Source organism: Notechis scutatus, chromosome 2 (assembly GCF_049901735.1).
Source record: "Notechis scutatus isolate UNSWTSFEM ecotype Mainland chromosome 2, rNotScu1.2, whole genome shotgun sequence".
Taxonomy (NCBI): domain Eukaryota; kingdom Metazoa; phylum Chordata; class Lepidosauria; order Squamata; family Elapidae; genus Notechis; species Notechis scutatus.
The window spans coordinates 53,638,913-53,663,566 of record NC_142010.1 but is presented as its reverse complement, the minus strand read 5'-3'; the positions used below and the strand labels follow the sequence as shown (position 1 = coordinate 53,663,566).

Here is a 24,654-nt window from a genome sequence, read left to right as displayed (position 1 = left end):
TTTTTATTTAGGTTTTTGTCCTTGTTTGCTTCTTCAGTGAGGGCTGAAGCTAGCAAAGCCAGAATTAAGCCCAAACAAAACTTATCAAAAAACCTGCAACATTCAAGGCTTAAAAATAGATGACAAAAATTCATTACTACATATGGGTAAGAGAAAGAGATGCAGGATTTAAACTCTTGTGCTGATTGATAAATATGACTAAACTAGCTTTATACCTGTGTTACAAGACTATCAGGCTTAGTTTTGGGGGAAGAAAATAAGGGGGGGGAAATGTGCCTCTGCCTACCAGCATCCATCGGTATTCCTCTGGCTAGTGTCCTGTCAGTGTTTGAGAGAGTTGAGGGCTGTTTGGAAACTGAAACATGGAAACTGAAACAGTATTTGCTGAGTGAGCAAGGAGACAGCAAGGAGACTGGGCATGACTTAGCTCAACTGTTCTGTACTAAAGGTGCTTGGTGCTGTGAAAGTTAAACTGAAACTGAAACTCCTCTCCTCTGCTTGTGTTTTGCATTTGGAACAGATTTCTTTTCAGGTAGGGAGGGGGAGTAAAACTCCTTAGCATCAGAGCGTGTTAATAATAATATACAAAATACTAATGCACTGATGGTCATTTTGAAAAATCCTTTCTTGGTGAGCACCTAGAAGCCAAGAAGAACATACATGCCAAATTTCAAGTTTGTAGGCTTTACAGTTCTGGAGATTTTGTGATGATGCATGAGTGGTATTTCACTTCCATATTTGTAATAAAAACAACTTACCTCTTCCTTGAATCTTCTGTTGCTATGTGAATGTGCATTTGTAGAGAGAGGTTTATTGTCATGCCCAGGATAATGTTCTCATATATTTCTTTCACTTAGTTTCTCAGTTCTGTTTGTCCCTTTTTCACTTCTAGTTGCTATTTACCCTCTGCCTCCATTGACAGCATTGCGTTAGAAACATCTTAAAAATACTTTATCTCTTTCAGATACTCATGCAGATTTCTCCTTTGAATATCTTATAATATGCAAACAAACATACAGTGTTTTAAATAGGTTTAGTGTTTATTTTTACAGTATTCTTGCTTTTATTTATCCTATTAGGAAAATAGGATTTTCCTAATGCTTTTTTATCCTATTAGGAAATCATGACCCTTAAAACAAATGAGTTGTATCAAACAATGCAGAAAGCTCAAGAATTAGCTCAAAGATTAAAGCAAGAGCAGCGGATTAAAAGTTTGGCTCAGAAAGGACATGACACTTCAAAACTGCAAAAGAACCTTGGTTAGTATCATACTTAAAAATAATACAGAACTGAATGAAAATTTGTTTCTATATTCCTTGATGTGAGAAACTTCTTAGAACACAAAATATTTCCCAACAGATTTTTGAAAATGTTTTTGAAAACACTTTGAATACAGTCTCTTATTGATGGTGTATTATAACTAAATTTAACTACGGTACATGTAACCATAATATTAACATTTTTTCCTATATAGCACTACCTCACTTTTTCTCCTCACTTTTTTTTCTTTTTAGAATATATTTTTATATATTTTATGGAACTTTTATTTTACACATATGCTGTTTTTTAAAAAAAATAAAATTAAAGGAAAGTTTTTGTAATATGTAAGGTACACCTAGATTGGGCCATCTGTTTAGTTTGAAAAGTTCAATTTATTGGCAGATATTGGGGTGATATTTTCATAAGTATTCATGTTAATGTGTGTGTATGTATATATAATTTCCTTGTTCCTACTCTGCCTTACTAAGTAGTATTTATGCTAAAAGTATTGACAAAAACAAAGGTTTGAGTTCAGCATTAAACTAATGTTAAGAAATATAGAGTTGGAATGTTCTTTGACTTTTCTTCTCTTTAGGTGATACAACTAAGGAGAATAATTACACTGACTTGAATGGGGTTTTGGAGACTCCTAATTATCAGAAGCACTGTTTTTCAGAGACTAACAATGAAACAAATGAGAGAAAGAAAAGTAATTTATCTCCTCAGAAAGACACAGCTGTGCAGACAGGTACCTTAATTCATTATGCAACTTTTTTTAATGTATTTTTCCACGCTATATTGCTTTGGCAGACTCCTGTTCAACAATCCTGTTTGGTGTTACCCCACACCCTTTTGCTAAGTCTAGTGGACTCACACATTGCTGTGACACTTCTGCAGATTTTGTAGCTGACAAAATCTTTTGCATTTGTTCAGAGTTGGACAGACTGCTGAGTTGACTTGAAAAACACTTCGAGAGGGCATCTGGAATTTTTCTGAGTTTGTAGAAACTGAGGAAGTAGACAGGGTACCCTTAGCATGAGCTCTTCCTGCTGTGGATTGGATTTGTGCCCCATCTGTCTCCTTTGGGGCAGTTGGATAAAGGGTGACGTCTGAAACCTGTTGTGATAAACTTTTTTTTAAGAGTGGGAAGGTACCACCTGACTTTAAAGCAGTTGGGTAGCCCCTCTTGAAGGAGACATCTCTCAATCCAGCCACATTGGATAACTTGCGCTCAATTCACTTCCCTCCTTTTTCTTCAATTACAGTGGCTCCTAGAGAAAACCTGTACACTTTTCAGCTTGAATTAATACCTAGGCCAGATGAGCCTTTGTTTGTTTATTTCAGTGTATAAACTTTCAAAATAGAATGAGACAAAGCAGTGTACAGACAATTAAAAATACATCACAGAATGCATTAGAAAAACCAACTGTGAGGAAACTAATAAAAACAAAACATGTCATATACAATAATATTTTGCAATGTGAAATACAGAATATTAAAAAGTACGAAACTTAAAATATCAGTATTTAAATAAACACTTTATATAAAATATAAATCTGCCTGCAATTTGCAGTTCGAATCTCACCAGGCTCAAGGTTGACTTGATCTTCCATTCTTCCAGAGGTCAGTAAAATGAGGGCCCAGATAGTTGGGGGCAATATGCTGACTCTAAACCACTTAGAGGGGGTTGTAAAGCACTGTGAAGCAGTATATAAGTCTAAGTGCTATTGCTATAAAGTGTTAATTGGAAAATGCAGGTCAATCAAAAGACGTAACAGTTCTGCAGTTGCTGCACCTTGCCCTTCTGTAACACAGTGTATGTGGGTCTGCCATTGGATAGCTCAGAAACTACACTCTGTTCAAAGTGCATGGCCTGACAGCTGGCAGGAGGAAGCAGGTTCATCAGGCTCACCAAATGCTAGCGATTTGATATGCTAGCGATTGCTGTCACTGATTTAGACACTACTTTCAAAATGTCTCTTACTTTGGTGAAAAATTTATAAATATGATTAAGGCGATTTACACAAACCAGAGAGCAAAAGTGATGGTGAATGGAGATGTGACAGAAAATTTCTATATTTAAAAAAAAAAAAAAAAGACAAGGATGTTCACTATCCCCATTATTATTTATATTAACATTGAAGTGTTAACTAGAAATATTAGATAGGATCCAGAAATAAAAGGGATGGAAATAAAGAAATATAAACTACAAGCATTTGCAGATGATCTGGTTTTTATACTGGAACCATTAGAAACCGGCCCCAGATTGATAGGGAAAATCAAGGAATATGAAGACGTTGCAGGATTGAAAATAAAGAAAAAACTAAAATATTACCAAAAAAACCTTACAGACAAATAGAGAAATGAATTGACAGAGAAAATAGACCTTCAGATAGTAAAGAAAATGAAATATTTAGGCATCCACTTAACAGCAAGATGTGCAACAATTAAAGATGATAACTACACAAAATTAATGAAACAAATTAAGTTGGATTTTGAGAAATGGAAGAATTTACAACTATCAATGATAGAATAGCTACCATAAAAATGAATATATTAGCGAAATTTACTTTTCTTATTTCAAACAATACCGATAAAACTAGAGGAAGAAGTATTTTGAAGAATTAAATAAAACCATTTTGAAATATATCTGGCAAGAATAACATTGAAAATGTTACAGGAGTCCAAAGGCAATGGGGGTTTTGGGCTACCAGATAGGGAGCTATACTATCAGTCATCTGTACTTACATGGATAAAAGAATTTGAGGCATATAAGATTATTATTATTGAAGGGACATGATCTTCAATTAGTTTGGCATGCTTTTTCATGGTATGGGAGAAGTACTGCACATAGATATTTTCAAAAACATTATGTGAGGAATGCTTTACTTTTAGTATGGGAAAAAATTAAATCACAAAACTATAGGAAAATACCAGTCTGGCTTTCTACAATGGAAGCATTTATACATCCAAATCTTCTTAATTTGGAAAATAAGCTTTAAAATGCAAGATGAACAAGTTAAAGAAACGATAGTAGGGGCAAAAAACTTTAGCTATACAAGAACTAGATAAATGGCAAAAACTTTGGGATAGGAATTACAAACTGACAATGGCTATTGCTTATAAGGAAAATCTCTACAAAATGTTTTATAGGTAGCATTTGCCACCGGCAAGACTAGCAAAAATGTTTAACATGTCCTCCAAATGCTGGAAGTGTAATCAAACCCCAGGTACTTATTATCATATGTGGTGGACATGTACGAAAGCAAGAAAATACTGGACAAAAATACACACATGGTTGGAAAATGGTTGTTTCTTTTATTTTTCTTATATGTATCCATGTATTCATAACTATGTTTATACTTATACCTATTATCTTGTAAGCAATTGACAAATCAAATAAAAAATGATTAAGCAGCATATAGATTTGAAGCCAGAAATATTTTTGTTAGGTATTATACCAGAAAGCTATGATATATTTAATTTTACATGTTCTGATTGCAGCAAGAATTGTATTTGCACAATATTGGAAAAATGAGAACACCCTATCAGATGAAAATATAATTTGGAAAATATTGGATTGTGCAAAGATGGATAGATTCACATTGAAAATAAAAGATAAAGAAGATGTAGAGTATTAGGCTTTATTAGTGATTAGAGATAAATTATGTTGGAATAGATTTATTACTAATATAATGTAACTCTCACTACAGTATCATATTGGAGATTATTTCCATTGGATTTAGTGGTCATATACTCACCTTGGATAAGGTCAATTTAAGAATTTGGATAAACATCCCCAGTTTTAAATTTGTTTACTAATGCTGATTTTTTTTAAATCTTAACTGGCATTCAGAGTAAAAAGTTTAGAGTAATGTTAATTATTATGGGTGATGTTTGAGTAAACATATTGAAGGAATTATTTAAACTTTTTTTTTTTTTTTTTGGTTAGAGTTTGCAATCACTGATTTTCCCACTGATTCTGAAATTTCCCCTACACCAGCTGGGGAAGGAAGAATGGACTGTGCATCTCCAGATGTTGCTGTAGAATATATAATGGACTTCAGCAATAAAAGAAGCAAGAAAGAAGAACAATATCTCGATAAAAAGATTTCAGAAAAAGAGAATATTATCAGCTGTCGCAGTCGCTATGAACAGTGTCCCCCAAAGCAGAAACATCCGAAGGCAGTGGGAAAAAATGGGGAAAAGATGGACTGGAACATAAACAAACCTTGTAAAAGGTATATTCCGGCCTCTGAGAAATATCCCAGACTCCAGCAAAAGCAGAGGGAAGAAAAGAAAGCACAGCGACAAATGGCATTGCTTCAGTTGGTTGAAAGAAACACCCCTGGTAATCTTTGCAAGAAAAATGGGGTTTCCCCAGATAGAGCCCTCTCACCTCGCCAGGAAGATGAGGTCAAAAGTAAAGTAAGTGCCTTCAAAATGTGAGGATGGCCTAGTCGTAAACCATTGTCTCAGACAAGTATAAATACTTGCAGTAGTGGTAAATTGAATGTTACACACAGAGAAATGAAGTATAATAGAAAATACCACAAAATCAGCTATAAATAATTGAATTACATTTATGAGAAGAACAAAATAATAAGAGTTATTTTGCTGTCGTGGTTAAAGCGGCAAGTAAAAAGACGGTGAATTCTAGTTCTGTCTCAGGCATGAAAAGCTGGCTTGGTGACTTTGGGCTAGTCACACTCCCTCAGACCAACCCATCTTATTGGGTTGCTATTGTGGGGAAAATAGGAAGAGGAAGGATGTTATGTATGTTCGCCACCTGGAGTTACCTATTAAGTAATGAAGGCTGGATAAAAAATCAAATTAAAAAATGAAAATTCCTCAGAAGTATTTCTAAGAATGATGTATGCTGCTGTGCAGTGCTAAGTATGCTACTGGCGCTATGCCACACCAGCACCTTTTCCTCCTCTTCTTCTTCTCCATTCTCTTCTCATGTATGTAACTACAAGTGATTAAAAGAAGAAGAAAGAAGAGCCATGTATTAGTATAATAAAATTAATTCGGTCCTTAAGGACATTTATTAAATCCAGAACACATAGAAATGCATTGCTGCATTTTCTTATTTTTACAATAGACTTTTAAAATTTTGATAGAGGGATACCGTATTTTCCAGACTATAGAGCGCATCAGAATATAAGCCGCACACACTAAATTTTTAAAGAAATTTTTTTTTTACATATATTAGCCGCACCAGACTATAAGCCGCAGATATATACGTTGTGAAATGAGATATTTACACAGAAAGAGAAGAATGCTCTTCGCATGCGGCCAGACGTCTCCAACGTCTCACCATTGATTCCTTAATGCCAAGCTTATGTGCAGCAGCTCTATTTCCTTCCTGGATAGACAGATCGATTGCTTTCAACTTAAAAGCTGCATCATATGCTTTTCTTCATGTACTTTCCATGATGAGGGTGCGAAAAATATTTTGCATTTGTGCGTGTCGTGCTGCTTGTGTCGAGCACGCCAAAAACTACCAGTAGCGTCGTCTTTGCATTGACCTCTTGCATCTGTCACGTTTTTGTGCCCCCTGATGGAAGTTAGTGAAGAAAAATCTATAGATAAGCCGCATTGTTGTACAAGCTGCAGGGTTCAAAGCGCGGGAAAAAAGTAGCGTCTTATAGTCCGGAAAATACAGTACATCTTGAAGGTGTTAACATCAGGAATATTTTTTCCCATCTGTAATCAGTAGAGCCAGGGTTCTTAATACACACTTCATTTTCTGTTGAATTTAATTGATTCTTTAGATATATATGTTATGGTTTTTGAAATTTGGACCCATTGATTTTCTAAAGTTGGATATTCGAATTCCTCCTACATTTCAAACATATTACCAATGTTTACTTCATCACATTTTTTGTTTTGAATAAAATTGTATTACTGATTTCACTTCAAATAAAGTGTCTCACAGATTTTAGAATTCCAAACATCTCTGAAATTGCTAACGTATCTAAATTATACTGTTTGATCAATATATGTTTTCATTTTATATATATTGCCAAGCCGATAATTTTAAGTTATACTCAGCATAGTCTGAAATCCTTAAAATTATCCATAAACTGATGTAAAGTATTTATCTCTTGCTTGGCCCCAAACTTCCAATAAAACTATTTATCCTCTGTCTTCAAATTAGGTTCAGATCAAATTTCTCGTGTGATTTGGATTAAAAGTTAGCCACTTAATTTAATAGTTTAAAATTAGTTTAATTTAACTGACCAAATATCCTTGGCGGCTTTCAAAACTGGAAAAAACAATCTCAGCTATCTCTGTTGTTACACATTTCCTTCTAATCAAGCTCAAAGTGGGTAATATTGGGGGGAAAACATTCTCATAGGCTTTAAAATAAATGTCTAGGTTTAAAGTGGAAAATCTGAAAATGTAAATTATCGGCATCATGGGACAATTTAACCAAAGAAATTTGAGCATCTTGATTTGCTATTAGAATTTTCATTATTATTTATTTATATAAATTGAATTAATATTGGAATCCCTCTAAAACTCTGCATCAGTCTAGAGCAGACCTGTCAAACTGGTGGTCCGCCAGCCAGATATATCATGCACAGGCCACGCCCACCCCGGCTCCGCAAAGGTAAAAAAAAGTCACGATACGTCACAATCTGAGCCATGACGCAATCGAGTTTTACACCCATGATCCAGAGGTACAGGTGGCCCATGGGTAACCACCATTCATTGACCATTCTAACCTGCTCTGAATGAGTGGTACTTATGACTGGTCCTCAGAGTTCCAGCCATCATAGTGTCCCATTGTCATATGGTTGTCATTTGCAACCTTTTTTGCCAATTTCTGGCAAGCAAGCTCAATGGGGAAGATTTCAGAAGATTCATTATAGGGTTCATTATGGAATACAATGTGGTGAAAATAACTTTGTTTATTTTCATCTTATTTTAGGAAGAACAATTCTCAAAAAAATTGTTTGAACAAAGGTTGGTATTAGCTTGTCTTTCTCTAGTAAAGTATCGATTTTATATCTGTGTAACATATAATCAAGTTCTCAATTTTTATGATACTGTATTTAAAAGTAAAATTAGCATAAATTCCAAAGTTTTAGCTATTCTTGTTAGAGAAAAAATTTGCACTAAGAAATCAAATGTACACGAGTTCGTTAAAATATCAAATATCAAACAACTTCACCTTCACTCATAGCTCCTTTGAATTACCCTTAAACAAAATAAAGACTGTTCGTGTGGAAGGAGATCTGCATTTTCAAGATTGCATTTAAATATAAGCAGAAATTAATAATAGATTGATAAAATGAAGAAAATTCCGGTTGAAATTATTTTCTGCAGCTGAATTGTTTGTTCTAAACAGATCTGACTCTCCACCTGTTCCAGCAGTTAAAAACAGATTACAGCAACAACTAAAGACTTCTGATTTCCCAGTTCATAACAGCAAAAATGGAAGCCCAAAAAGTATTTCTACAGATCAGCATCGGTGTGAAAGGCCTCCTCCAACTGCTGAAGCTGAAAGGCCTCCTTCATCTCATTTTGTTCCTTACGTGCGAACAAATGAAATATATTACCTTGATCCAGATGCACCTTTGACTAGGCCCTCCACGCATGAGCCACAATACCAAGAGCTGAATGGTACTGCAGTAGAGAATTCAAGAAATGCTTATGGTTACTGAATAAAGTTTTTAATGTACTGCTTGTTTTACGGTGCTGTTTTAATTCAGTACTGAACAAAATGAAATATTTAAGAGAAAAACATTAATTTTAAATCTATCAATCTAAACATAAATATATTCTATTTGTAATCAGATGTTCAAGGAGAAAATTTATCCATGGGGTCACTAACAGTTAATCACATAGATCTCATGTTGAGCCCTGGTGGTGCAATGGTTTTAATTCAGTATTGCAGGCTAACTCTGCCCACTGCCAGGAGTTCAGTCCTGACTGGCTCAAGGTTAACTCAGCTGTCCATCTTTCTGAGGTCAGTAAAATGAGGACCCAAATTGTTGAGGGCAATAGGGTGAGTGTAAACTACTTAGAGAGGGCTGTAAAGCCCTATAAAGCAGCGGTCGCCAACCATGGTGGGCCATGAGAAAATTTTGGTGGGCCGCAGAGAAATCTCACCCCCAGAGTACCTCCCCAAAGCAATTAATCCAAGCTGCACAGAAACACAAGGCTAAGCAGCCCACATGGCCCCTAGGAACGCTCCCCACCCACTCCTTACCCGGCAAACTTGCCTACTAAAATTGCTGTTTCCTTTTTCCGAACATTATCATTATTATTCTGCTGTGCCAGGAGATTTAGATTAGCTAGGAAGCAGAAAATGGTTGGATTTCTTGCTAGTCTTTAGATCTTTGGCTCTGCTTCCCTTAGGACTGAAGGTTTGCTTGCAAGCAAATTCAGTGCAGACTCACGGCAAGCAAATTTGAGAGACTGAGCTAGCTGATGGCAGATAGATCACTGAATGGATTCTGTGAGCAACTCAATCTGCCTGTTTTGCCTGATTTGGGGTACAAATTGCTTTTTTTATAAAAAAAAATCAATATTTACATACGTGGTGTGTTGTGAGTTAATTTTGTGAGTTTACTTGCTAGCAAATTTTATGACTTTGCTTTTAAGCAAATTTTATGTGACAGAGTGAGCTAGCCAATGGCAGATAGATAGATCTCTGAATGAATCTGTGATTCTGTGAGCAACTCAATCTGCTTGCCTGCTTTGCCTGATTTTGGGTAAAAGTTGCTCTTTTTTTATAAAAAGTTCAATATTTATATAAATATAATACAAGCCATGCCCAGCCAGTCACATGACCACCAAGCCACACCCACAAATTAGGCCACACTCACAGAACCGGTTAGTGGTCCCTGGGATCTAAAATTATGAGTTTGGTGGTCCCTGAGGTCCAAAAGCTTGGCGACCCCTGCTATAAATATATAAGTCTAAGTGCTATTGTTATTGCTGTTCTATCAGTAAATGTAGAATACTGCTTCTGTGAAACTGTATTTTTGAAACTGGCTAAAGGTAAACTAAATTCTTTAGAAGGCTATATATGCATTCTCTTCCACACAAACTTTAAGCTAAGACATGTCATAATTTATTCATGCACAATATTAAAAATGACACTAATTGTTTATATTACAATTAATTGTATCTACATTTATCTTTAGATACTTACCATAAACCACGACAGGTTTTTAGCTCTGATCACATAAGGGATCCTCTTTTTAATCCTAATACGGTGAGAGACAGGCAGCAAGCCATACTCAAAGGACTTTCAGAGCTGCGAGAGGTAATAATTTACTTCGGTGTAGTAAAGTTGCTGTTGACTTTTTCATAAAGTCCACTGATATCGCATTGTTTACTATTGATCGTTTGTGCTGAATTTTTCACTCTAAGGTTACATTCTGTTTGCAATGTTTCCATTTTGTAAAAAAAGATACAAAAATTTCATTAATCAGTTATTACAATATGGTTTACATGTAATGTGCTTCTACATAATTCATATATTCTGCTTCTGATTAACTTTTCTAAAGCTTTCATAAAAGTATGAAATGTTTAGAGTCATGCAAATTGGGAGGAAAATTCCTTCAAACTATTGGACATAACAGAACTGTTCCGTTTATTTATAATCATGTTTCTACTTCTCAAAGTGCAGAAATTATTCATAGCTGAGAGGAGACTGAATTCCATAGCATATTTACTAGGAGACAGACACTATATTTGCAACCATTTTTCTATGATTAGTGGGGTTAAATATTTAAAATTGATCTCCATTTATTGAGGAATACCCTTTTGTGTTACATATTTACAAATATAACCCTAAAACTACACAGTGTCCTTGTTCCAGAAACTGGTAGAAATTCCTTCCACAAATTTTCTTTCCCTGTTGTTATGAGTTAGTCTTCTTGAATAAAAAAGAAACTATAAATATGTTCTTCACCTTTAGCTCTCCCAGTTTTGCATCAGTCACAATCCTTTTGCCTCTCTTGTTGATTAATATAATAGTCAAGTCCCAGGAAAAAAACCAGTCTTTCTGATATTTGGCAGGAATAGAACTATAGTAATGTCTTCTACTTCTAAAAGTTCTTGTATTACATGTGTTACGAGTCTTCATATTAATTTCAAATTATTAACATCAAATATATCAGTATCTATGCAACTTTTTATGCTTTCTAAATGTTTAATAGGTCAAGTAATTTCCATTTTAAACATTTCTATTCTTTAATGTTGAAAAATATTTACATAATAAAGGTGATATTCCTAATATTCCAAATGATACATTATGTGTCCCTTCATTTAGGAGAATATCACTATTCTATTATTGTTAATTGCAGTCAGCCAGATGTTTAGATTGGACTTGGCCTTTTTATCCACCTATCAAGTCCTTCCCAAGGACCTTGGATAGGCAGATAGTTCTTGTTTGAGGGTGTTAATGCTATTGCCAGGTCTTGTCATCTGCTTTGCCTATTTTTTTAATGTACTGGACATGTAAACACTTTGCCTTGCCATGTCTCTTTTTTATTCTTCATTTGGTCTTTCTTGTAGGCCAGTTTGGTCTCTCCAGTATGCAGTAAAACTTTGTGGTGTGCTAGGTTCAGTACATCTTCTTCACTGTCCTTCAGATATTCTTCCAATGTTCTTATTATTATGCTTTGATTAATAACTAGAATTAATCCTTTTGAATAATCCTCCATTACTCTTTTAATAAATATAACTCCCAGTAGTCATCTGTATTTTCCAGTGCCTTTCAGAATACCCATTTATGATGGCAAATGGAAATATTACTGGCAAGTGTTACTCATTTCCACTTGCCATCATAAATCCAGAGCAGAAGGCAGCAACTAATACATCTGAAGCTCCATCTGTTAGACTTTCCAGAAATGGTGTAATTTATTTATTATTTCAGATGTTTCAGTTTTCTGTATACATTAGATTGAAGCATGGCAGAAATAGTCTCAGTTGCTATTACACTGATTGCACCATCCAACTGTTGTATTATGGCATCCGTTCATTAAAGCTGCTCAGGCTTTTCATGTTGATTTATTTGAAGAAACAAACTACGTATTTATTATGTCCAGGTCTCCATCACCTATTCATATTTCTATTGTTTCAGCTCTATATTTGTAAATAATCTTATTTTCATGCAGTGTAGAAAAAATACAGTAGGTTACCAATTCTTTAGTCTGTCTCTATTTTGCATTACTTACCTCAAAAGGAAATAAGGTAATGAAGATGGATGGATGGATGGATGGATGGATGGATGGATGGATGGAATTATCTTTATATCTTCTTTAATACTTGATGTTTTTGTCCATGCCGTTTATCAGCCTAACCTATTCTAATTATTTATTTCTCATCTGTAAATAACTTTATTAAGTAATTGTGTTACTATTGTTTAACCAGAAAACAAAAATGCACCTGGGAAAATTACAAATGTGTGTAATGGAAATGTTCTACAATGGTAAAAGATAAAGAGTATTCATTAAGTCTATCCCTTTAGCGTAGGAAAATCAACTAAAGCATTCCTGACAGATGTACCGTATTTGCCGGTGTATAAGACGACTTTTTTGCCCCAAAAAACATGCCTCCAAGTGGGGGGGTCGTCTTATACGCCGGTATATCCACTGCCGGCTTTCGGATGCTTGTTGGGCGCAGCGAAGGCGCCTCTGGCTTCCTGGATCCCCTGCGTCGCTTCCGCTTCATCCCGCTCGCCTCGCTCCGCCCGAGGCTGCAGCCTTCCTGTTCTTCCCACGGCCCCTGGCACTCTGCCCTGCCGCTGCAGCCCCGGGGATTTCTGGAGGGCGTTTCCGGTGGTGGTGGGGGGTCGTCTTATACGCCGGGTCGTCTTATACGCCGGCAAATACGGTAGTCTCTGCTTCAGCACATCCCACAAAGAGGAGTGTACCACCTCATAGCTGGTTGTCCTTTCTAACTACTGAGGCCAGTAGATTATTTTCTAACATTCCTAATTCTGTACCTTGCATACTAGGATGATGGAGGACAGGGTTTGACCTTCTTTATGGCATCCTTTCAGATATTTGAAGAGTACTGTCATATCTCACCTCAAAGTTAAACAGGTCCAGCTCTTTCAATCATAGGATTACGTTCAACAATGAATTCCTTCAATGTTCTTTGAACCAGTCTGCAATTTGGAAGTTTTATTTTTGCTGGCAGCAACTAAAATTGTCTTTAAATTGCAACCATATTACACTATTGATTCTTATTCTGGTTGGAATCAATTATGATTCAAAGTTAATTTCAGACATCCTCGTGCCAAAATGAGAAAATTCCAGGTGTTTATAACTTGGGAAAGTTACACACATTTCCAAAATAAATAGTTTTTCATGTGTTTATGTTTCATTCTTCCCACCCACCCTTTTTTTTTTATACAGCTGGATATTGGATGAGCATTCCCTCCAACTCTTAATGCCAGAACATTAGGTTAAAAAATGGTGACTAGAATATGGCTGAAGACTTAATAGTGTTGCACTCTAATCAACCACTTCTCTGAATTGATTACGAACCACCGTTTGAGTGATTTTTGAATTTTCATTGAGTAACTTAATACCGATTTCTTTTTCTTCGTTGTTTTGAACATACCTGAAGAATCTTTTTGTCATTCTTGATACAGCCCAAACTCATTAGTCTTCATCTTTCTTATACATCTGTACACTTCAATCTGTACACTTCTGTACAGATGAGTCTCTTATTTGGTAATCTCCCACTTTCTTCCCATTGTCTGATGTGCCCTTTTTATGTTTTCAGATCTTCACAAACCTTTTTATTAACCTAGCTTGACCTCCATTTTTTCTTCATTGAATTTACTTGCAGTTGGGTTTTATTTTTATTTTTTTTAGAAACTCATACCAGTTTGTGACTGATGCAAAACTGAGAAAACTAAAGGTGGAGAACATGTTTATAATTTCTTCTTTTATTCAGGATCAGTTCATAACAAGATTGTGAGAATCCAAAGTTTCAGCTAAAACAACAGACAGGAGACACTGTAAACAAGTCCAGGATTTATTGACTTTTGCACAAAAGATGGCACTTAGTCCTCTTCTGGGCTGAGGCACCAAGGCAATTAAACAGACGATTTTACATATTTTTATACACATCAAGACCTACCACCTACCACCTTCTCTGCTGCCCAATTGGCTAAAATTGTTGAAATTAATATTGGATGATTCTAGGATGATTTAAAATTTTGCCTGGATTCACAATCTAGCCATAGTGACATGCTTAACAATTAATCATTTACTTATCATTTGTTCAGCAGTTGCTACATCCTGCTCTGTTTACACTAACTTCTCTTCTGGGTCAGCATGACAACTATCCTCAAATAGACTTCTGCTTAAACTTATGCTGAATGGATCTTATCTCGTCAGCACTTCTGTCTGTGTTAACATTTCGCCAGGTTTTTTAAGGTTATATAGAAGAGAAACAGAAGAGAAATATGTTGATCCTTTTACATTTCTTTCTTTTACAGGAATAATTATTTCTTCTTTTTTACTTCTCACAAGATGGAAAGAAAATTTGTGAAACCAATTCCATATTGCCACTTGAGATGACCATTTCATTTTGCCTAACCATTCTTTATTATTGAATCTAATGTCATCTTTCGTATTTCTTTGGAAATGTCTAGTTGATATGTTTTAAACCTTAGCAATATTCTAAACTTTGAAATAACAGCTGTAACAGCTGTATTCACATATCAAGCCAGTCTCATTCTAATCTCCAATTGAATCCTTAACTCCATGTTCGTTGAATATCCTAGATCAAGGATGTCAAACATGCGCCCTGCGGGCCAGATGCATCATGCCCTGGCCACGCCACCTGGTTGAAGGGGGAAAAGTTGTGATACATTACGTGATGATGCAAGTTTGACACCCCTGTCCTTCATCATATCCATGACAAAAAGTGTGTCAGGAAAGATGGAAAAATGCAATCAGACTTGCAGAAGAAAGGATTCATGAGCAACTTCTAGACTTATATTTGTATCATCTTATTGGAAGATCTCAACCAACCAGGGAAAATGAGAATCCAGATGTAGATAGTCTACATTTGCATAGAATTCTGTCAATTTCCTTAGAAGTCCTCCCAGATAACTTTGCAAGTTATGTTCATCACCTCTATGGGACCTGTCCAGCTGAGACCAAATTCTGAGCAAATCTGTGACCTTCCAGCTGTCTAGAAAATTCCTCATAACCTCCCTTTTCTTTCTATGTTCACTCAATGTGATCTTTAAAGGGACTGATTGGTAAAATTTTGCAGATGTAGTAACAAACAGCTCAATATTTAGGCTGAAACCTGAGCTTTTTCTGATTGGTAAGATTAATTTTCCGTCAGCATCCTTCTGAGTGTTTTCTCTGCTGCTTCATCACCCAGAGCTTCTCTGTTCACCAAGGAGTTCCCTTGGACTGGAGAGCTGGGAGACCTCTTAGCACAAAGCCACTAATGCCCTGTTTTTCCAACTGAAATCTTAGCTGGACTGCCCATTAGAGCTTTGGGACGATCCTCAATCACTCTTTGAAAATCAAGTAATTCCTTAAATGCCTAAACTGATCGAATGGGATCTCCTTGTGGAAGTTGGTAGCAACAGTCAGTTCCAAAGCAATCAGAGCATGATCGAACTATGACAAGGATAGGTGTTAATACCCTTAGTCTTAAGATCATCACATCTATCCTCAAATGAAAAATGTTAGGGTGTTGTAGTCTTCCATATATCAAGCTGTCAATGATATGATTCATATCTGTTTGTCATGGTGGCAATGACCTCTTAGGCAGCCTCTTACCCCTTTCCACCAAGGAAGGCACATTAAAATCTCCCAGCACTTTTAAGTCTGAGAAATTCTACCACCCATTGAGGAAATCAATAGATTTTCAACATACCAGGTAGGGATGCTGTTATAGTAGAGCAGTCCCCACCTGTCTCTAGAGTTCAATATTAACAAGGCATTATGTACAGTTATCTGCAGGACAGGCTCATAAATGCTGTCAGTATCCTAAATGACAATAGCTATTCTATTTGAAATCCAAATGATCATTGCCTCAGAGAGAAAAATTCTTTCATTTAGGCTCTGTAACTAAACTTGCAATGAGAAGGGATCTTGATCAAAAGTTGTTACATTGAAATATTTGTACAGAAATATGCAATCTACTTTGTTATGGGTATTGAGATAATAGAATTCTTTATAGAATTATTTATTAAAGAATAAATTATTTATAGGTGTAATTTTATCTTCCAGAAAAGCACCTGCGCTTTAAATTTAATTGCCATCATTTTCTACATGACTGAGAATTTACTTTCTAACAAAGCAAATATTTTAAAATCTGTTTAGCATAAACAGAATATAATTGATAACTCTTTTTCTAGGGGTAACGTATCCATTACAGGTATCTACTGTAAGTTGTGTGTGAATTTATGATTGCTGTTTAAAATAGCAGAAAAACAATTTCAGTGTTTTGTAAAAGCATATTCATTTATCTTTCCAGGGGCTCCTCCAGAAGCAGAAAGAACTGGAGACATGCCTTATTCCAAGTCTTACGTCTCAAGAAGAAAACTTTATTTTACCACTTTAAGTATTTCAGCTATGATGAATGGATGTTTTGCTGTGTTGGCACTTTATACTGTAATTATGAACCAAGTTTGTAGAATATGGACTTTTGTATATTTGGGATAAAGTTTCAGTAATTAAAATTTTTATTTCACATGAAATTATATGATAATGTGACTTGTTTACACAGTATTTGTGTACCTAATTTAAATTTGATGTATTTAGCATGAGAAATAAAATACTTGAATTTTCAATATCCATGGCTACCTGAGTTGCATTTTAATTGACAGTGTAAGCAGTGATTCAGATATATCAACCCATGTTTAATAGCTGTTCCTATAAAAAAATCTTAAAGAATTTTAAACATACAGCAATTTTGTGCTTATATGGAGTTAATAAGCAAGGGCATAAAGAACTCCCAGGCTGTGACCTGTATGAACAGAACCATAATGAATGCCAAGTAATTATTTTACAATAAAATGTTAAGACGCTTTATAAACATTGCATTTTACATGTGTCATGCTTTACATATATTTAAAATGAATTGTGAAGCATATAATTCTACAGGCAAAAATCACAACTCAATTTTAACTAAAATGGTTTCAACTAAAAGTAATATCAGAATTTAGAAAACATGCCAAATAATGCAAACTATTAGAACATGCTGTTGAGTTTTTGCACGATTTAGAAGATAATCCTATTTTCCATTGGAATACTAGCTTTTTCATTTCATTATTTTTCAGGAGACTTTTAGCAATTTCTAAATGCAAATTAATATAGTTACAGTTACATCTGATGACTTGCAAAATAAGCCTCACTGTAACATGGTTTCTCTCCCACCTGGCAATAAAGTTAATAAATTAAGAAGAATATACAATAGTGTTCACCAATTAATATTTTTGCCTGAATTAAAAACTGATGTGTATTTTATCTCTATGTCAGGACTCCAACAAATCCACCCCCATTCAAATCATAAGTCTCTAGCCGCATCTCTCAGAAAAAATAAAATTGATTAGAAGTGGCCATGTTGACATTAGCTGGATGCAGCCGATACTAAAATACATCATTCATTTGCCCCTTGACCCTGGTCGTCCCCCCATCTCCTGGATGTATATTCTCCAATGGAACACATCCATAGCCAAGAATCATCAATTATGCTCTCCAATAATATTATTGCGCTCCAACAATTTTGGGCTGTCAGGGCGATTCTCTAGGCACTTAAAGAATGCAGTTTTCCCCTGCTCCCTTTTTCTGGCAGCTAGAAAGAGCAAAGGAGTATCTTTTTAGTTGACATTCTACTTTCTGCACTGAATATTTATTGTAGAAGAATAGAATTCATGGCAAGTTGCTTCGATTAATTCCTTCTCTTAAACATTAATCCCTAATTAAAATCATGGCTTAGCATTTTATCTGAATCAAACATTAAAATGACCCACACCAATTACAATTAAAGCAACTATCATATCTATGAAAATCTAAACGCTCAATTCTGCAATCTTTCAAGATACCTGTCAGATTTCTTCTGAGGGAAGCATCTTTTTGGAAGAAGAAACCCAACCTTACTTTCATCTTACCAGCCTCAAACAGTCTTTCACAACCCTGGAAAGTCACTAGAGGGGCAGGACTACACCTCATACCTTCCATCACCCACGTACCCACCCCCAACAGCAAACTTCAAAACCATCCCAACATGGAACAAGGGATTGAGTACTTAAGATGTAATGGAGTCCACAAAATAGACATTACAGAATACAAGCAGTTCCTGGATTGTGAATAAATTCCATTCCCTAAATCTGTCGTTAACCAAATTTCTATTTAAGTTAGAATTTGTACTGCCTATTAATGGAGGACAGCAATGACCTCAAGAACCACTGAAAACAGGCTGTATATTAAAAACATGCAGATTCAGCACCTTGTTGGCTTGAAGAACATTTGCCATTTTAAATAAAAGGCAACCTGTTTATATCCAGGGGTTTTCCTTAAGTTGGACATTCTTAACACAGAAATTGGCTTTATATTGCCAATGCCTTAGGACTGCCTGCAGTGGTTTCTAAATTTGATATAAAAATGATTAAAATAATATAAACCCACTTTTGATCCAGAAACTGAGAAACGTAAGATTTTTCATAAGTTTTTTTTTCCAGATGGCTTGCAGCTTGCATTCAACTGGGCAGTTTGATCTGGTCAGGTTTGGGCAACAAGCCTCTCAGTCAATTTGTGTCACAATAAATGGATCAGCACTAAGTTGATCTAAATAAAATGGACCCTCCACTTGCATGAAAATGCTAGGAATAAAACAAATTCTATATAATTGGTCTAGTATTTTACTTTACAAACCTGCATTTTCAAGTGGAACTATATCCAAATAATTCAAATACTGAAACTCAAATGCTAAATTGCAAATTTAAAAATCAATCATTTGGACAAAGTTCAATATCTGCAAATTAAAGTTTTAATACAGACTACTTCATTTTAACTATAGCCAACAGAAAATATCTGGTGTTCAGAAGCTACTGGTATTTCTGCATGCTTTCATAGCACTATTGCATGTATACATTCCTCCTTTAAAAACCAGATTTTAACCAGCCCATCTTTGATTGATCACATGCCATCAATGCTGACTCCTAACATCCACAAATATACTTTCAGCTCATCTTAGTATGGATTTATAATAGAGGCTAAAAAGAGGGGGGGAAACAATGCAAACTTTTCTGCAAAATAATATTAAACGTATAAACAAACAATTGTTATCAGATTAAGGAGTGATCAGAAAAATCAATTAAAGTACTTAAATATTTCTGGTAACAATGATATTTAGAAAATTTATATTGCTGCCTACTCGACAAGGCAGCTTATAAGGATATAAAAACAGCATGTAAAAGGGGGAAAAGGAATAAAAATAAAATAGTAACTCCACCCTGACAACATATATACATACTAGCCATTTAATGGGTTCCATCCAGCTATGGGTTCCCCAGGCCTGCTGACAGAACCAAGTCTTCAGGGCCTTCCGAAAGAGTGTTAAGAGTGGGGGCGTCTAACCTCTGGAGGGATAATATTCCAGAGAGGAGCCACCATTGAGAAGGCCCTTCTTCTGGGTCCCGTCAAGATGTATCTCCTTAGGGGACAGGACCCACAACATTCCTTGCCTCCCTCAGATAACCTGGTCCCAAAGCTATGAAAGGCTTTAAAGGTGACAACCAGCAGCTTGAAGTGCACCTGGAAGCATATTGGCAACTAATGCAGTTCCCACAGGTGAAGTGATACATGTGCACACTGACGTCTGCACAAAACCATGTGGTCCACTGCATTTTGCAGCAACTGGAGCTTCCAGATGCTGTTCAGGAGTATCTCCATGTATAGCATGTTGCAATAGTCAAGACTGGAGGTGATGAGGGAATGACTGACCGTGAATAGGGATTGTCCAGGAAAGGGCGTAACTGGTACACAAACTGCAATTGTACAAAGGACTTCCTGGCCATGACTGCTATCTGCTCTTTGAGCAGGAGTTGCGAGTCCAGAATCCCCAGATTATGCATAGGGCTTGTTTTGGGCAGTGCCACCCCATCCGAGACCAAAGGTGGCAATTCTCCATGGGCCAAAGAACCCCAAACCCAGATCTACTTAAGTCTTGTAGAATTCAGTTTCAACCTGTTGCTCACCATCCAACCCCTAATAGTCTCCAAGCACTGCAAGGGGGAGGTCATGCTATCACTTAACTCACCAAGGGCCAAGACATATAGCTGAGTATCATCAGCATATTATCTCAGTCCATGATGATGGGTGATCTCGCCCAACAGCTTCATGTAGGAGAAAGTACAAAGCCCTGCGGGACCCTACAAAGTAGAGAGCGAGGGCTGGATTTCTCACCTCCTATTAACATCGAAAGCGGCCAGTGAGAAAGTGAACCAGGATAGCACAGAGTCCTCCACTCCCAATCCCTGAAACCGCTCCAAGATACCATAGTTGATGGTATTGAAAGCTGCCAAGAGGTCAAGTAGAGCAAGGATATATCAAATCCCACTCCCACCAGAGATCATCCAAAAGCATTTTTGTCCCATATCCAGGGCTGACTGCTGACTGGTAGAGGAGTAGATAATCCGTTTCATCCAGAAACCTCTGGAGCTGCCATGCAACCACCTTCTCAATAACCTTCTCCAAAAAGGGAAGACTGGAGACAGATTGGAAATTATCCAACAGGGTGGAATCCAGCGATGGCTTCTTGAGAAAAGGTTAGTCCACAGCCTCCTTAAAGTGCTGAGGCACTCCTGGTAGGGAAGCATTAATCCACTGCCAGAGTCCACCCGTCACCTCCTGGGAAGCTTTCACAAGCCAGAAGGGACATGGGTCTAAAACACAGGTACTTGCGCACATACTCTAGGATCCTATCCACTTCCTCAGAAGCAACAGAGTCAAACTTAATGTGCAATTTATGGTAAATCAATCCAAAATTAATTCTTCCATGTTATATATTAATTGCATAGTTCTACATTGTAATGGATAATGGAATGCTGTAGATTTCTTGACAGATTTTATATGTAGTTATAAGCAAACCACGGTTCATATTTATAAAGTGTAAGATATAATGGCAGCATTTTATTGTTATGAAATGTTTTAATTTAAAAAAAAATCCAAATTCAGGGATACAAGAGTATATTATGACAATAACTCCACACAGAGCTATTCTTAACTTCCTTGATATTAATGAAGCCAGATCATCTACATACACGTACATAATATTGCAAGTTTTCTATAACCTGATTTAGTATTACTATGCCGATAAAAAAGAGCTCTGATAACTTGGAATACTAATCAGAGTATTACATACTTTTAGTAAATGCAGAACTTGATGGCAAGAGTTAACTTGATTGATAACGATAAAGAACCATCTTGGCTGCATCTATTTCATGGAAACAGATGACACAACAAAATGCAACTTGCTAGTAAGTCCTCTCTTGACAAATTCTTTTATTCATTTCAAAACAAACTGCATCTATTGTTTTTTCTAACTAAGGTATGTAACCAAAAATCCAGGATATTTGATGAAGTAACTAGAGTTGACTTTAAAGCTGTAGAAAGATTTTATACAAAACATTCACATATGTACATAACAGCTATTTTAAAGAAAAAGTGGTTTGAATGTCCTTTTATACATTAAAAATGATCCCTTCCCTCTTTCACATATGGTTCAGGCAAACGTTCAAATTACATAAATTAGACTTCAAGTTGATAATCTTAATTACATGTGAACTACAAAATGTAAAACTTAAGAAGTGCCAACAAACAAGTTCATTCAAGTACAATATATGTTAAAAATATATATATATTTATTTGAAACTTCAGGTACTTTATCTGATACAGACCATTCATGATTTAAATAAACATGAAAACATCTGCGATAAGAAACAATAAATGTTTAGATCAGAGACTAGAAATACTTAATTCACTTGTTTTTTTTTCTAAAGTCCGCAAGAAATATTTTTAAAAAAGACATTTTTGCTTTGCTCAATTCTGTTTGGGAAACGGCCTCAAAGAATCACAACTGGTATCCCAATTATTGGATGAAGATGAAGAATGGTCCATATCCATGTTCTGACTATAAGCAGTCAGAAAGCAATTTCCACTTTCCTGCTTTTGACTGGTAGACATAGGGTACGTTGTCCCCAAAAATGTCTGGTGAGTGAGAACATTAAAATGACTGAATTGATGAGGCACACTTAATTGTCTATTGTACATCTGAAAGCTGAGGGGAATTTGTTCATCTGAATTAGTTCTCTCCCCTTCAGCACAGCAGGTAGTTGAAACTGGAGTAACTGGCTGTATATCTGGCATGTCAATTTTAGAAGTCTCTTCTGTCAGAGAGTAGTGTTGTTCTTCAGAAGACAGCAGTGCGTCACTTTGAGAGTTTTGCCTAGAGTCTGTTCCATGTGGTCCTTTGGTCTCTGTCTGAAAATCTTCCAAATGGGAATCACAATTTGAGGCATCATTGCAAACTTCTATTTGTGATGCTTCATCCCCTGAATCCAGAGACATGTCCTCCTCATCCTTTTCATCGTTTTCTATAAGAGCTACATTAAGAAGAGAAAAATCCTACTCTATTGAAATAGAAAGTTTATCTAAAAATACTATGCACTACTCACACCGTTTTAGGCTTCAGGTCTCAAAGTCGCATATCATTTAAGGCTGGTCTTCTGTCATTTTTGTTCACTTACTCAACACACATATAACCCTCTTGTGAACGTCCGGATACTCCGATGCTAAAAGCTTCTGCGAAATGCGTTCATGCTTACTGTTGGGTAACCCCAACTTCCAGCTCCAAAGGATTTAATGTCAAAACAGCATCTAAAGTTATACAGTAGGTCAGAATTTTGTATGAAAATTACCCATCACAATTACCGACTCTCACTCACTGCTTGTTTTCTACACTTCAGCTCTGTCTTTATCCTAACCCTTTTACATTTCATGGAGTCTCTTGAATACCTTATCAGACCAATTTCATCTTAAGATAGTGAACAACACTATGCCTCTCTTTCTTATTTTTACAATGTGTTCTACAGTTTAGAAAGATTACATTCTTTACCTATACTGAAGCACATATACTAGGTTCCTCATTTCAAGTAATCTAGCTAGCTATATATGAGATAAATTAAACTATATTATTACCTGTTTGTTTTTCATTATCAGTGGGAGAAGGCAGGCTTTCTTCAGTAACTAAGTTGTGGCAGCCAACTAGACTTTTGAAGTTGTGCATAAAGGAACTGACAGTAGTAACCACTATTCCATTATCAGCATAACTTGCAAAGGTTGACACATTCTTTTCTAAGCAAAGAGGGGAAAATGTTCAATATATGATAACACATTTGTGTAAATATATGTAAATATATATATGAAAATCATAATTATTTTCTACCTGTCAGAAAGACCACATGCCTCTGCTGAATATTCTGATATTGAAGTTTTATGAGACACTCTAATTCTGGAGTACTTCGTGTTTGAGAATCGCAGCTATGGTATGCCAGAATCTCAACCATGTGTTTCTTTTGATAAGCGCTTAGAAGCGCTAGCAAGTTCGTGGCATTTTTATTTGTTCTATTGGAAGAAAAACAATGTATGATCTACATTTATATAATATAAGCATTGTAAGACAAAATTAGCAAGCTGATTTTTAATTTTCCACAGAAAAAGCAAAAATTAAAATCACAGACATTGTGCAAAAGAAATGCAGGCTATTAAATGAAAGCATGGTTTTGAAGTATACAAAAAAATTACATTTTTACCTTAAGAGGGGTTTTAAAAATGAAAATAGAAAACAATGTTCTCACAATAATTGAGAAATGGTAGCAAAAAAATAATTTTAACAAATATAAAGAATGACTGATATAGCTGCTACCAGACCAATTTCAAGTTATCTTTTCTTTAATACAGTAATTCTTGCATACCTAATACATACCTTACAAGCTCCTTTAATTTTTTCTGTATTTTACAGTGGATTTTCCATTGCCACTTTTCATCTGGAGTACTCAACTCTCCAAGGAACTTCAGAAACTCATTAAGTTTATCTAATTTTGAAAACAGAATGTATACCCTAGCTTATATTGCTTAAATAGGAATTATATAAATTTGTACAAGACAAACAGTTTTTATTAGTAGCATATTACTAGAACAACTCCAGGAGAAAACTACTGACTACAAATAAAAATCATGATAAGAAAAATGACTTTCATTTGGAAATGTTAATCTTAATTTTTAAAAATCAATTAAATTTATGAGTCTCCCCATTAAGTTAAGTTTAGTTGTTAGGTTTACTGTATCAGTAATCTAATTTTACACATTTTACAAAGAA

At 35.6% G+C, this 24,654-nt stretch overlaps 2 protein-coding genes across 12 annotated transcripts in view; one reads left to right on the top strand and one right to left on the bottom strand.

Moving 5' to 3' along the window:
• Window positions 1-17,067, top strand: part of CCDC66 (coiled-coil domain containing 66) — a 38,220-nt gene extending 21,153 nt beyond the window's left edge. For all 3 annotated transcript variants that reach the window (XM_087954765.1, XM_087954766.1, XM_087954764.1), the window contains 7 exons: window positions 1,118-1,261; window positions 1,855-2,008; window positions 5,213-5,688; window positions 8,201-8,235; window positions 8,621-8,895; window positions 10,425-10,546; window positions 16,750-17,067. In XM_087954765.1, coding sequence (XP_087810891.1) covers window positions 1,118-1,261; window positions 1,855-2,008; window positions 5,213-5,688; window positions 8,201-8,235; window positions 8,621-8,895; window positions 10,425-10,546; window positions 16,750-16,836 — 1,293 coding nt within the window. In that variant the 3' untranslated portion in view covers window positions 16,837-17,067. The remainder of the gene's footprint in view (window positions 1-1,117; window positions 1,262-1,854; window positions 2,009-5,212; window positions 5,689-8,200; window positions 8,236-8,620; window positions 8,896-10,424; window positions 10,547-16,749) is intronic.
• Window positions 4,082-24,654, bottom strand: part of TASOR (transcription activation suppressor) — a 58,776-nt gene continuing 38,203 nt past the window's right edge. For 6 of the 9 annotated variants that reach the window (XM_026677493.2, XM_026677466.2, XM_087954760.1 and 3 more), the window contains 4 exons: window positions 24,262-24,370; window positions 23,722-23,900; window positions 23,475-23,630; window positions 21,755-22,879 (listed from right to left, as the gene is read on the bottom strand). In XM_026677493.2, coding sequence (XP_026533278.2) covers window positions 22,317-22,879; window positions 23,475-23,630; window positions 23,722-23,900; window positions 24,262-24,370 — 1,007 coding nt within the window. In that variant the 3' untranslated portion in view covers window positions 21,755-22,316. Of the gene's footprint in view, window positions 6,233-8,831; window positions 8,899-10,432; window positions 10,662-21,754; window positions 23,154-23,474; window positions 23,631-23,721; window positions 23,901-24,261; window positions 24,371-24,654 lie in introns of those variants that run through there. The other 3 variants (XM_087954761.1, XM_026677511.2, XR_015747510.1) reach the window with 2 other exon arrangements.